The sequence below is a fragment of the Phocoena sinus genome, chromosome 1 (assembly GCF_008692025.1).
Source record: "Phocoena sinus isolate mPhoSin1 chromosome 1, mPhoSin1.pri, whole genome shotgun sequence".
NCBI classification, from domain to species: Eukaryota; Metazoa; Chordata; class Mammalia; order Artiodactyla; family Phocoenidae; genus Phocoena; species Phocoena sinus.
The window spans coordinates 147,611,544-147,626,205 of NC_045763.1; the positions used below are offsets into that span (position 1 = coordinate 147,611,544).

At 45.0% G+C, this 14,662-nt stretch overlaps 1 protein-coding gene across 3 annotated transcripts; it reads right to left on the bottom strand.

Moving 5' to 3' along the window:
• Nucleotides 1-784: 784 nt before the first annotated feature.
• On the bottom strand, nucleotides 785-14,032 carry SERTAD4 (SERTA domain containing 4). 3 transcript variants are annotated; one of them, XM_032644409.1, is made up of 4 exons: nucleotides 11,623-14,032; nucleotides 6,494-6,685; nucleotides 5,142-5,257; nucleotides 785-3,280 (listed from the first exon to the last, which is right to left on the bottom strand). In XM_032644409.1, the coding sequence occupies exons 2-4, from the start codon at nucleotides 6,666-6,668 to the stop codon at nucleotides 2,522-2,524; spliced, it is 1,050 nt and encodes a 349-aa protein (XP_032500300.1). In that variant the 5' UTR covers nucleotides 6,669-6,685; nucleotides 11,623-14,032; the 3' UTR covers nucleotides 785-2,521. The 3 variants fall into 3 exon arrangements, with proteins under 3 accessions (XP_032500300.1, XP_032500291.1, XP_032500310.1); XM_032644400.1 differs by lacking the exon at nucleotides 11,623-14,032 and adding an exon at nucleotides 9,548-11,381 and having other exon boundaries at nucleotides 6,494-6,642; XM_032644419.1 differs by lacking the exon at nucleotides 11,623-14,032 and adding an exon at nucleotides 9,548-11,381.
• Between the last annotated feature and the right edge of the window lie 630 nt (nucleotides 14,033-14,662).

The window sequence follows — 14,662 nt, forward strand, 5'->3', positions numbered from 1 at the left end:
GCCCTAACGCTTTCACACCAACACCAGAAACATTTTTGTTACTTGGATGGGTGTTTAGGGATTATTTTTTAGTAAAGAAAAAGTATGCTGGAAATGTCCTAGAAGCAAAAACTTGATTACTAAATATTACACATTTTAATGCTGCTGGATTCAAAGGCACCCGTCATCCTGCAAAGAAGCGCTAGTGGGTTCTGTGGAAAATTAAAAAGCAAAAATATAAGTCCTTTCTTTCATATTTAAATCTCCATGATGTATTACGCTCACAATAAGAATGCTACTTTTGCAAATTAACTAGCTTCCGACTAGCTTGCCCGTTTTATCAAATGAAATATTAGCCTCTAAGAGTAACAACAATACAGAATTGCATGGAATACTACTGGCAATAACCTCTGTAGCTATTTTAACCGTTTACATATGGGCCATCTTTTGACAATTTGACATTTCATAAAGGAATCAGCTAGGATTCAGTATTTATGGCTTCATGTTATGCTATTTTTTTCAGAAACTTTATAAAAATGAAAACCTTCAGATCCTTTAAGATAAAACCTTATCGATCACAAACCGCATCATTTACTGTGCTCTTAATCAACAGAAATCTAAACCTACAAACTAGGAGCATTCTGAAACACCTGTTAGATGGGCCTTTCAAAGTACACTTTAACTTTGAAAACGCCTGTGTGGCCACTGCCCATGACAGTTTCTAGACATTTTGAGTTTTTTAAAGGAGAAAGAGCAATGGAAAAGAGAAACATAGCCAACAGTCATTAAAATAAGAAAATCTGAATGAATTTTGATCATTTTAATAAATATATATCAAGAAAACTTCACTTTATTACAACAACACAATCATATACAAGCATCTATCGTCTAAGTTTTCAACATCAAATGTTTATCAAATATTGAAAATAAAGGACAAAACATCACTAGACTATTCAGCCATAACACAAGAACAGGTTTTAAAAATTGGTCCTTGTGGACATTGTCCAAATGATGATCCTACTCATACACTGTATGAATGAGACCTATATTTAATATTAATAGCAATAATAAAAAAGCTTTATCTTGGAGAAACTGGGAGGACTTACTTACTTCCTCCGTTTGGCATTTGGTTCCTGTGAAGTAGTGTGTAAGGAGGCCCAAGTCAGCCAGTAACCTTGGAAATGGGAATACAGTTTAACAGGCGGAGTTGGCTGGTGTGGAAGGAAGGATGGTCAGAGGGGTACTCTGAACATCCTTGCCAATGCACAAAGGAAAGAAATGATTGAGAAAAATGTTGACCAAATACATAGGAGCTTTTGCCGACTGAGTCCCATTTCTCCAAAATAACTTTCCCCAAACTAAAATCTTTACATTCTTTAAGATAAAACCTTATTGATCACCACATCATTTATCAACATTGTGCTCCGTAATCAACAGCAAAAGTCATATATAAAAAACCACATGCTTTTATAATCTAAACGAGTGAAATGATGCAAAACAGATTAAAGTATGATGCATGCCACTGGTTCATGAACTTCATTGGACAAGAAAACGAAACAAAACAACCCAAAACCCAGAAAACCCAAACCCCAGCAACAGACCGTTGCCATAGAAAAGCTCGAGCAGCCAGTGCTGGTTTCTAACAGCTCTATTGTTTCCTCCATCCCTTTCTAAAAATGCCAAATCCGAAAGCAATTGGGCATCAAAAACAAAGGAAGAATAGAGATGTTGAATCAAAAGTTGAACGCAATAGTTCGACATTAACTGTTTCCAAACAATATCGATCCACCCTGTGTGTTTTTTTTTTCCTGTTTGTTAAATCCCTGCTGTACTCCGATTTATCCTTAATTTTCACATTGGCAAAAATTAAGATAAAGTAAGGCACCACAAATCGTCCTGTATAATATATCTCTAAAAGCCTCATCACCCATCACAGGCAAGCAGGGATTAGCTTCTACTCATATTGTTGATTGCTGCCCCTAGACAGGTGTGCTTTGTTACGTTCTATTCCTGTTTTCATCTGTCACACAAGACTGTTGAATCCAAACACTTAACAGCACCAGGAAGCCATTTCACCCAGCTCCCTGTCTTCAGTCTTTTAGTCAGAAAAAAAATACCGTATCACAGAGAAGCAGCAGACATTCTTTGCTGGTTATATTGATTTGCTTACCAAATAACTACCTAATTAAGTGGCAAACAGGTGGAAGGTTCTTCGCTAGTGACAGGCTCCTGGAGGTCACGGAAATATCACAAGGGCACGTTGTCCCCCATTCTAATCTACTGATCTTTTCTGTGAGAAAACTAAGATATACTTTTAAGCGTCAACTGTGTTCTCGGTAACGTCACCACATTTATAAGTAGCTCGCCGATGCCTACTATACAGGTGTTTTATGCAATCTGCTCTCCAGGCATGAAAATGACATGGCATGTTCATGGCATAATTGTATCAGTTGTACAAAACTCTAAAATCCATTCAAAATACAATTTATGAGAGCTAATTGATCATGCTGTGCGTGCGTCAAAGTTTCGGGGAGAAGACGGCTCATATCTTACTTCCTTTGCTGCAGCACAGTTTGTTACTTGGTGAAGGCTCCTTTTTCCTTAAGGACTTTTTCCACGACTCACTTACATTGCTCTTTTCATTATATCCAGTCTCAAAATAATCATAAAATTGGCCTTTGCACTCAAAAGCAAGGTCATTTCCCACAGGTTCATGGCTTAGGGGGCCACCATCCCTGTTGGTGTCATCATTTGCCTTCTCGTTTAATTTGGCCTTTTCCTGGACACCAAGTGACCTCACATTAGTAACAAAGATTTCATTGGCAGGTATCTGGCCATCACCCTTGTAAATAGGCGCACTGCCTACATCAAAATCCACCTGGTGGGAACAGCTCGGCAAAGGCAGAGGGGGAGAGGAAGAGGAAGATGAGGAGGAGGAAGAGGCAGTGGTGGAGGCATTTCCGACATTAGCATTGACAGAAAGGGGTAAATTTAGGTAGTGACCACCACACTCTTGGTACAAGCAGCAGGCATGAAACTTTTCACACTCCTCTTTGGCCATCCGAGGTCGTTTCCGGTAAGGACAGTCTTGAGCCATAAACCACTCCTGGGCAGAGGTGCCATTGAAAGAGCAGGCAGGAAAGCACCAGTTATTCTGCATGATAATTTCTCCATGGATCCTTTTCATCAAATTGTTTATAAGGACAGATCTTCGGAGGTACACTTCAGGATCATCGATAAACTTTAGCTTTTCTAAGGACATATAAAGGATGTGGGCTCGTTCCTCAAAGATTGAGATGGTCTAAAAATCAAAAAAGGAAGAGAAAGCTTAGGAAATGGTCTATATTAAAATATCATCACAGCACATTTCTCTCTTGGCAGTTTCTGAGTCTGGGAGTCTGGGATCTTGTTTCCCCAGGTTTATTTAGAGATGCTGTCCCAGGGGCTGCTAATGTCTCCCCTTCCCAGCAGACTCACTGGTGATGTCGAGCACTGGGGAATCCAGCCACAATGCAGAACTCGGCAGGGACAGGTCAGGATGTCTGCTCTTTAATGGCTCGGTGAGGGGGATGCCGAAATGCACAAAACTAATCTATGCTGTTAGAAGTCAGGAGAGGGGGTTCTTTGGAGGGCAGAGAGGTAGTGACTAAAAGGGGACACAGGAAAGGTTCTGGGTTGCTGGTTATGTTGTTTCTTTATCTGGATGTTAGTTATATGACTATTTCACACTTTGTGAAATTCATCAAGCTGGACTCTTATGACACTTGGGTCTTTATGTGACACATATATATTATATGTCAATAAATGCTTTTTAGAGTATGCCAACATGCAGGTCATCGTAAGTATACTTCAGACCCTGGCCCAGCCGTCAAGGGGCATGAGATCTGGCTGTCAGATCTCATGGCTCTCTCTGGCTGTTTTTCTGGGTTTCATTCTTGCAATTATCTTTGCTGGCTAGAGGCACAAAAATAATGAATGAGGCTCAAACCCTAAAAGGAACTGTTGGTTGAAGGGCCAAAGTAGGCTTTTTCTGGTGTTGGGCAGGAGGAAAGATGCAGAGAGGGAATCAGACGACTCACTCCTGAGCTGTGTGATACCATCACTGTGTGATCATTGCTACAAACCCAGCGGCAATTTGGAAAACTGCTATAAGCCACAACACAGAAATCAAAAAGGACTTAAAATGCTTGTGTCCTGGGGGCTAGCTCTTCCAGGTCATAAAAAAAAAAAAAGCCAACCTGAGGAGCTGTGAATTAAACCAGCCCAAGCTGACCTAACGGAGGAACTACAAATGCAGGGGAAAGCCCAGCACCCGCCAATGCATGCTGATGACTTTTTATGAGCAGAGTCAAAGCAACATCTAAAGGGTGGGAGTGGGGGAGAGGGAGTAACAAGTGAGGAAGATGATTCAAAAATTAAAATTCTTCTCTGAGTTTCAAAAAACTCTGGTCTGGGTTATCCTCTCCTCGATTAAACCAGCAGATTGTTTTTGAAGGAAGGCAGCCATAAGGAAAAGGAACTGGTATTTCAAAAGCTTAGATAGCCAGTTTCGTACTTCTGTGCACTTTCCCAATCCTGTTATTTTCTTCTTATACATGCAAAAGAGTTAGCTTTGGTCTTTTCCTGGGAATGAATTATATTTTTTAACAAATGAAACGTGTAATGAATGCACCATGAAGGACGTTTCTTACTTTCATGCACACATTCAAAGGATGGTGAGTCCCCCGCTGAGAGGTGAGGAAAAGCCCTGGGTGACCACCCCCACGTAGGCACATACATGTGGCATTGGCCATGGTAGCTGGAGCTCAGATACGGGGAACAGGTCAGGAAAGAACAGGTGCATTTCTGCACACGTGAAAGCACCAGTCACCATGACCCTTAATGCAACTTGAGAAAATGAAATCATTAGTAAAAAAGACATTCTTCAGATTATATAATTTTGTTATTTCTGGGCAGAGGAGCTCTTGCTGGCTCTTTCTTCAAATACTTGTGAAAAATAACACAGGACCCAAAAAAGTGACAACGATTGATATGGCTCTGCTGAGAAGTGGCTCATTTTCATTGCTTGGGTGGAACAACTTAATTTCTCGAAATGGATCAAGCAACTGTTACTAAGTATCTTAAACTCTTAATAAAAATAATGACTATTAAAAAAAACATACTTTATGGCTACAGCTGCTGAGTGGTGGGTGAAAATCCTCTTCTTCCACATACTTCCTCTTAAAGTATGTGATCTTGGATGTTGTTATAGGATTTGAAATTCCCCTGTAATGTGATCCTGTGGTAATAAATCAGATACGACAAATGACATGCGGTTTGCCAGAGGTTCTCCAAACAAAATACTTTCCTTGCCTTGCCTTTCAGAAGATAACTTGGCTACGTATTTGTCTGTACATGTGGTGATTAAAAATAAACATTAGTCTTAATAGTTACTATCATACGGAATCCTGTGACCCAGGCTAGGCAAGGATTTCTAGACAATTATAGACGAAAATGACATATTTCAGCACTTACTAAATACTCAGAATCTTAACTCTATCACAGGCAAACAGCAACATTCATAAAGGGGAGTAGTGTAATAACTCTGAAATAATATTAGTATTTATTCCAATTATTTAATTAAACCCATGGTAATATAACACCACTGTTCAAATGTATATATCTTTAACTGTAAGGACTAATAACCAAATAACATTTAAATATTACTGGCTCTCAGTAAGTAAGCACATTATTATCTGCACACTGGAGTCATAACATTCCTTCTTTTAAAATATAAAATTTTAAATTTTTAAATTTAAAACTAAAATTCAGGGTAACAAAAGTCCTTTTTGCTCTCAAAAATGTAACATATCAACCATGAATAAAAATAGGGTCTAATTTTTAAAGAGCAAGCTTTTAATCCTTTTTAGCAAATCTGACTTCAACGAGTACTCATTTTACATTTCAGGTTTTTGGTTTTCTTCCAATCACTACTGCTACACAAAAATCCAAAGGAACTCACCTTAAAGTATAAGAATAAAGAATCAGGGAGAGCATATTTTTTTCTGGGCTTAAAATTTTTTTTTTTCCTATAATACCAAAGCCAATTGCACGCTTAATAAAAAGAAGAGCCACATAGCTGCTGGCCCAAAGTGCAGATCCCTTTATGTCTCATGGGATAAAGATTTCATTGTCAAGCCCACCAGGGCTTGTGTAGCTCTGAGAGAACCATACAGTTCCAGAAGGTAGAAAACTGAAACTCAAACTGAAGTTTCAAGATCTGGTTTGGTTCTCTTAAAAATACAGATGCCTGACTTTTACCCGAAGCAGCAGCACATGGAAACTCAGGTTTGAATGCAATTAACATCACTCCTGCTCCTTTCCCTGGAGCCTCGGGCTCACTTATGAGCGGTACACAGGCAGCCTGGGACGTCCCTGGAGCACGAGCTCTCTCAGCTCAGAAGGGCACCCCAGACACCACCGTTGCCCATCAGTCTGGCCGCAGAGGGCAGCAGAGGAAGGTCAAGGGCAGTACCTGCCAGTGGGGGACCAGCTCCCCGGTCTCCCTGCAGAGGAGCCTGTGCTGGCCCTGGGGGGCTTGGACCTCCGTAGCTGTCAGCCTCCCATAGTGTCTGGTACCCGGCAATTTCAGCAGCTCCTTCCGAGACAATGGGCTCGCAGAATCTATTCATGGACAGAACCAGAGTCATCTCTGACAGCCTCAGATCTGAAAAAAAAAGAAAACAGCCCTAATCAAGAGCAAGCCAGGGGATGGCCTTGGCTCCTTCTTCCTTTGCTTTGGGAAACTTTTACGTCTCAGTCCTCCCCTTTGCCCTGAAACATTTTATTATTTTTTCAAAGAAAACCTCAGCAAACTCTCTTGCTGCTATTAGCTCAGCCTCGGTGCTCAGCAATCTGCATTTCATGGGCGGATCTTTAAAAACCCCATTTCTTATTGTTCTCAGATTCCCCTCAGCCCTCTTCCAGACAGCTGCTTTGCCTCCTAAACACATTTTCCTCCTGACCTTCCCGCAGAAAATGTACCGCTAAGAGGCAAGGCCAAAACCCTTGCCGCTGTCTTTCTATTAATAAGGCAAAATCAATTTTCTAGTCAATCCCCTGAGAGTCTCCTTTGATGAAATCCGCTAATCAATCAAAAGAAAAGGAAGGAGGAGACAGAAATCTTCCCCGGAATCCCTACTGATGCTCTCAGGTTCAGTCTGTTCCGCTGCCCGCTGCCCCCTCTTCCTCTGTTTCTGCAGGGCCAGTTCCTCTACAGCATTCTGGGGCTCTCTCCACTTTCTTCTCCCAAAGCGAAGCAGACAGAGACACACTTGGTAGTTGTTTCCACCAGCCCTGATTGGCCTGAACTGGATCTGCCTCCAGTCAAAACACTGAGAGATGAAGACAGAAAATTGGCTCCAGTTTCCAGCCATGAGTTGCAGTCCCACAGGAGCCAAGCACAACATCAACGGAGCAGGCGGAATATTAAACAGGAGCCAGGGCTTCAGGGCCAGAGGCAGCGGACAACTCTACACCGCAAAGCCCAGAGGCAAGGCAGAAACTTTCCAAGAGGCAAAACACCACTGCGCTTCTGTCCAGTTCACGCCCTTCCCTAGGGTCTGTGGGGAAACTGGGAGCCTCTCTACTCTTGGGATGCGCCCTGGGCTCCTCAGCACCTTGGGTGGTGGGGGCCTTTCCCTGGGGGCTCAGTGTCTTCACCTGGTCCTAAGTAGGGCTCAAGGTGGGGTCCAGAGTGAGTGCAAAGGAGAAGAGGATCTAAAGCCAGAAGACCTCCGGGCCACAGATCAGTGGTGACTGCAGAGCAGCCTCAGTGCCTTATTATCCACCAATTCCTTTACGAGACCCAAACCTCCACTATCTCACTTTGCCGTTTAAAGAACTGTCACAAAGAGTGATGACAGGCCTGCTTTCTTGAAGATTGATTGTCTTTCAAATAGACGCTAAGGGTCTAGTTCTTGCTTTCTTCTCCAAATTATACAGCTTGTAATGTTTGGGGGAAAGAGTGAATATACTATTGTCTCGTGGGAGACTATTATTACCTACATGTTATAACAAGGGTCCACTTCCAGGTAAAAGGAGGAAAGGCGCAAGGGGAAGGGCTTCATTAAGTAACAATGGCCTTCTGGCTAACAGAGCAGCTCTTGGCAGCAATGACTCCATCACACAGACTCCTCTCTGAGACCTGAAATTCTGTCCCAACCTCACTGAAGAAGTAAGTCAGGCCTTCCGACATGCAGGGGAGGTGTCCAGGTCAGTGGTTGGAATTAGGACCCAGCTGATTTGGGCTGCTAAATTACCTACCCCCTTTTAAAATGCCCTCCAAAGAGGCAGCAGCAAGGACTTATTAGAAAACCTTATTTCAAGAGAATAAAAAAGGTTCAATTAATTCTCTAAAAAGAAATGGTCGGACATGCCATTTATTCTGTTCTTTGAGTCATCAATCAAGAAATTTAGACCACACTGATCTCACGAACTAAGCCACTCTATCACCCCTCAAACTCGACATCCAAACCAAGTATTTATTTCCTGGAAGACTCTTATGAAATGGTCCAATTTCTTAACTTATCTAAGAGACAACTGTATCAGGAAGTGCTATTGCCAGGAGCACATGAATTATATAGCTTTTTCTCAGAGCCGGTAGCCCCTGTCTCATTGACTGCCACAGTATTTTCTCGCTTGAAATTTACACTCACTTTGTGCTAGATTCTGGGAATAAGATCCAAGCTTTTTGCCTACGTGGAAATTTTTTTTTGCCTACGTGTCAAAGCACGTTGACAAATCCATATCGCATAAGACAGAGAAGCATTTGCAGGCCCCTGGCAGCAATTACCTTTGTTTAAAAGGACATTATATGGGTCCTGTGCTATTTTATGTTAGTAAGAGTTTGTTTATATTTTAATGACTTATCCTTGTAGCTTTTTGGTTAAGGATTTCAGCGTTTCTATTTGTTAGTATTGTTTCCCGCATGAAATTCTCCTCATGCATTTGAACTTGAAACATGGCATAATAGTTTGTATCTTGGCTGTTTCTTTCCTTTTATGATATCTAGTTTCAGTAAGTTTTTCTTTTCTTGAATGGGAAACTTTTACACACAAAATCCTAAACTGGAGAGGTGAGTTCCAAGAGTGATTTATGTAAGTCCAAATAAAAAAATAAATGAGTTGGGATTATTTGGGAGCAGGGAGGAGATTTTGCAATTGAATCTTCCTAGTCTATCCAGAACTTACACTGGGATGTTAGGAAATTAAGAAGGCAAGTTTAACGTTCATGAAATATTGGAGTATGGGGCACGAAACCATGATTCTTTTTATTTGTATTATATGTACAGATCCAAACTGTCATTTTTTCTCAGTACAATGAGATTTACATTATAATTCTGCTACTGAGTTCAGAAGTTGAAATTCACAAATTTCTGTGCTGTTAATACTAGAGTCACAAAGATGTACATATAGAGTAAATTTTGTTTTTTTTAACATCATTGGTGAGTGAATTCAAAAGAACGGTGTTAAAGTGTGTTTTGTCTACACAAGTGTTTAAAAAAAATAAAAACTAGAAAGGTCCTAACCTTTTATCCTCAGGCTCCTGTATGTCTGTTTCGTCAGCCAAGGGAATGTAGTAGAATGACACCTCAAGCATTCCCAGAAGGCCAAGGGCTAAAGTGTCAAGTTTTTCCAGCAAATGTTCACAGTAAAGTTACCAGGCCTTTCTATACAACTTGGTTTTTCCAGATGAGTTGGGCTTCTTCTTTCCTTGGAGCCATGATGATGCTAATAGAAGTAGCACACATAACAGGGTAGCTGCAGATTCAGTGATGCCTTCCATCCAACAGGCGATCCTGGTCACTCTTTGCCAACCCCTCCCCTTCATCCATCATTAGAAAACATTTTATTAAGAGCATTATAGAAGTTAGAGGTCTGATTCCAATACTGAAATGCAAGAAAGTAAAGGGCTGGTATTTTCGATACACCTTTGACACTGCCGGTCTTAGCTGTCCTGCCCAGGTGTAATCAAGTCCTTGACCTGACACTGTTCCTAACAAGACCTCAACAGCTTGTCCAGCTCGTGGTAGTGGTGGTGGTGGAGGAAGGGGCTGGGTGGGTGGAATGAAATCCTTCAACCCTTCTAAATAGAGAGATACTACTTTTCTACGAGTCCCAGCAGTACACCTGTCTGCCCTGGGAAATACATTTCCTCAGCTGCAGCTCTGAAAGGCCAAAATCTTTAGGTCGGGTTCTGGGGCTGGAATGCGGCTGCTGAGCAGGAGGGAGACGAGGGGGTGCCCGGGTGCCCGAGCCCGGGAGCCGGGTCTCCCCATCCCAGGCCTAAGACTGGGGTCCGAGGTTTAGAGACCCACCCCCTGCAGGCGGGCAGCAGACACCACATCCGAGTTCCCACACTGACACACCCTCGCGTGTCGGTGCCGCAGCCCAAGCCTCTCTCCGGGGAAGCGGGCAGAGCCCTGCAAGCCGCCGACCGAAGGAGAAAGTAAACAACATCCCAAGTGTCTAGGAACAAAGGCAAGTTGTCTTTCCACGGTGCTGGAGCCGTGCGCCTCTCCTGAAGAATAAGAGCTATGATTATTCTTCCTTTTCTTCTTCTTTTTTTTTTTTTAAACCAAGTTTCCTTCTAAGGGCAATAAACACCAAAGGTAGGATTCCAAGGAAATGACTCACGGCGGTTGGCAGGGCTCTAGAGAGGCTGGCCCCGGCCCGCGCTCCAGCCCGCAGCAGATGCCTGCCCGGCCCTCCCCCCTTCGCCGGCCAAACCCACTCGGAGCCCGCGCCTGCGGGATCGCCCTGCGCATCCGTTGGAGCCGGGCGGCCAGGACTCTGCCCGTGCCTCCCGCAGGCGCCCGCCGTGTCCGCGCCACCCTCGGCCGCGGAGCCGCCTCTCCCCCCGCCTCTGCGGTCCCGGCCGGGCACTCCGGAAAGTTGCTAGGGCAGTGGAGGCGGGAGGGGAGGCAGGGAGGAGAGAGGCGGAGGCGTGGACCAGGCGGGCAGCAGCCGAGCCCGCCGGGGAGGTGAGCTGAGGACAGAGGAGCCGCCGCCGCCCGCAGCGCGGCTCGGCTGCCTGGGAGGAGAGTGCGGGGGCGGAGGTGGCGGGGGGGACAGAAGGTGTCAGCTCCTGCAGCTATTCCTTTTTCTTGCAAACGCGCGCTCCTGACATCCACCATCCCTCCCTCCCCACCTGCCAAGCGCCGCGGCGTCCAGACCTGGTGGCATCCCACCTACTGACCCCCGTCCCCCAGGACAAGGGAATAAGCGGCCACCGAGGACCCTGGGGTCTCACTAGAGCTGTGGTCCCCACCCGCCCCTAGACTCGCCTCGGTGCGCGCGGGCTGCAGCGCGAGCAGCCCTAGAGGCGGCGGTGGTTCCCGCCCGGGTAAAGGCTCCGCGGCGCTCGCCAGCGCCGGGAAAAAAGCCCGCGCCGCCTCCGCGCCCAGCAGCGCCCCGGCGCCCCAGCCGCCCCGGGTCCCGCTTCGGCCGGTGCGCGTCCACTCGGTGACCCCGGAGCAGCCCCGGGGCCGGAAGGGCGCGCGGGAGCCAGTCAGCCCCAGAAGACGCCCGAGGGGACCGGCTGTCGCGCTCCACCCGGCCCGGCCTCTCCGCCCCCGCCGCCCGCGCCCAGCCCGGCTCTTACCGCGGGGTCAGCCGGAAGGCGGCGGCCGCGGCTCTCGAGCTGCTCCTGGCCCTCTCCGGGCTCGGCGCCAGCCCGGCCGCCAGTACACACTCGCGCGGGTCCCGGCCCAGCGGCCCGGTCGGCTGTGGCCGCTGGAGCGCGGCGGGCGAGGGTCCCGGCAGGTCCCGCCGCCGCGACTGGGGTGCTGCGCCGCCGTCGCTGCAGACGGTTATGGTAATGAGCGGCTCTGTCTAGCGAGGAGCGTGTGAAACCCGTCAATCCTGTTTGCCATTTCCCCGTGGATTTCCGAGGAGAGGTTCTGCAGGATGCCCCCAGGGTGAGAAAAGGAACATGACAAGCGCGCCCGCTCTCCTTCCCTCCCTCCCTCTGCTCCCGCCGCCGCCGCCGCCGCCGCCGCCGCTCTTCAGGCAGCACACGGGGCGCCTTCCCCTCACCCCAGCCCGCCCCCTGCCTTCTTCCCTCCTTCCCGCCCTCCCTCCTTCTCTCCTCCCCTCCACTCCCCTCCCCTCCCGGTGCCCGGGGACACGCGGGCCCAGCTCCAGCCCGCAGCCCAGACCCCACGCGCTCCCGGGCTCCCGCCCCAGCCCTGGGGGCTCGGCTCCAGCCGAATAATGTATTCACTCTGCAACCTTCTGAGATGTCTTCTCTTTTTTTATTTGGTTTACTTTTTTGTTGTGCGTGCGTGTGATTTAAAAGAGAAAGAAAGAAATCTGTGCCTTTCCCACCCTTTGCAAAAGACTTTCTTCTCCTTTGCCACAGCAAACGGAGATGAGAAACAGATGTCTTTGCAGGACCAAGCAGTTATTCTCCCCTCGCCACCCGCCCCCGCCCCTCTGGAGCTGTATATGTATAAAAAAGCAACCTTGGTCAGACTGCAACTTGAATTGGTAACTCCTTCTGGGTGGGGAGCCTCAAGGGAAAGCCTCCAGGAAATAAAAAAGTAATAAAGGAGGCTGTCCTTGGTCAAAAGAATTTAATTTAAGCCCCAGAATCACATTATTTTGCAAATAGTAATTTCCCCCTATATTGGACTCAACTGGAGTTTGTGTTTTGAAACATTAATTCATAACTTCTGTCTAGGGACCCCTCCATAGTCGAGATGGGTCCTTTCAGGCGTAATGAACACAGAGGCTTGGAAGGCATAGACCTAATAAAATGGGGGGGGGGGGAAGGCACCTGCACAAAAGTGTTACAAAGACTGTAATGTTTGTTTACTGCTACTATGCCAGATGTGCTAAATACAACACTTCTTTAAAACAGAGATCCTCCGACTGTGAAAAACCAAACCTCTTACTGCCTGGCTCCCTAGGAATCAAGAGGAGGCACAGACTGAAAATCAGGGAGAAAAGGAACAAGATCAAGGATGAGGATTAGCATCTGCAAATTGAACCCTATCTAATTTGCATGTTTATTTCTTAGAATTGTAATTAAATTTGTGTAATAAACGTTTTCCATTTCATTTGTACGCTTAAAATTTGGGTGACTGACATGCAGTTAAGTGAATTTCTTTTTTTTAAAGCAAATGTAGTTTATTCAATAAGGCAGCAAACAAATATTAAACATAATTAGAACTAATCTGCTTTGAAGGTATTTTTGCTGAACTTTGTACGTTAAAGACGCTCAGAGGTTTTAAGGGTATTAGGAAGCTGAGAGAAGGCAATTATGCTGAAAACAGACTAACTCAACAGACTTCCAGGAGCACTATTTCATTTTTTCCAAAAGGCATTTCAGGGTTGCATGCCTAGGATTGGGAATTGGGCATCCATCTTGGCTTTATTCTGAACCAGATTAAACTGCATTGGCTCATGCACGATATATAGGCCATTATGATGATAATTTAAGTATTGTAAAGATCCTACCCAGGTTATGGATAGAATGTAATTTTCATTTAGGTGGGGCGAGGAAAGGCACAAGGGCATTTAAAGCAGTGCAAGTACTTGAAAATCTAAGTGTCTAAAACTGGTTAGTGCCTAACTCAAATAAAGAACTAAATGTGAGGGCTTGGAGGCATGGCTTATTATTGTTTTTATCTGCCTGTATTAAAGTTTTATAGCATTTAAAGGACTATGGGGAAATCCCCACATACCCTTAGCTGTGTCAAAATACATAAAACCAAAAGGAGCAAATTAAGCATAAAATTGAGAAAAACATGAGACTTAAGTATCAGCATGGGTTGCATTGGCATCTTTGGAGCCTTGGCTCTGAGAAATGAGCCTTCTGGGAAACTGGCATTGCCCTTGGGTGGGGAGGACTCTTGGCTTTAATGTTACGAGAAAATGACATCATAACAGAAGTATGAAATCATTCTACTTCACAGCACCCTTGTGGTTCTGAGTAAGAACTTGACCATGTCCTGTTCAGATATGTTAGGTTAGCATGTTTTACCGAAAGCTTTCCCTGGCCTACTTTTAATCTCAAGCTTAACGTTTGCAGAAATTCAGGGCCCGACTGTTGACAACACGAACTAATGTCTACAGGCAGAGGAGGCAGTCAAATGTCCGTGGAATGAGAAACATCACTGAAAAATTTCAAGTGAGTAAGTGGTGGCTATGGCACAAGGAAAGGACTCACTCACTATACATCAATAATGAAATATTTGGAATGAATGAATGTAATTTATGAGCTGCAATATTCAACCTGAGAGCTCTGACGTCATCATTCCTGGATGTGTGTGCGTGTGTGTTTGAAGTTCCAAGACAAAAGTTTGATTATGAAACTTAAAATATCTTGAGCTGCAAATTCACTGAAGACCATGATTGTTTTTCTTCAGTGAACAAAGAGAGTGCCAGACTTAAAACTGCTGAAACCCATTTCTCAAAAACTTGTTATCATTTGAAAGGGGGATTTCTCAAGTAAAATTTGACGTATTCAGATTACTGTGGACACAGTGCCCATTTGGGTTATAAAAAGTCGGAATTACTGGCATTTTTTAAAATGTGCAACCTTTTTTAACAACAAAAAGAGATATCTAATATTAAATCTCTCCAATTCCTTCTCTTATTCTCAAACCTTCTCTAATCAGGCTTTCTTATCCCATCAC

Excerpts from the sequence above, each read along its gene's own strand:
- SERTAD4 (XM_032644400.1), bottom strand. The coding sequence starts at position 9,618 with ATGCTTGAGGTGTCATTCTACTACATTCCCTTGGCTGACGAAACAGAC. Across the intron at positions 6,643-9,547 it reads CAGGAGCCTGAGGATAAAAG|ATTCTGCGAGCCCATTGTCT; the intron begins GTTAGGACCTTT and ends GTCCATGAATAG. Across the intron at positions 3,281-5,141 it reads TCAGCAGCTGTAGCCATAAA|ACCATCTCAATCTTTGAGGA; the intron begins GTATGTTTTTTT and ends TTTGATTTTTAG.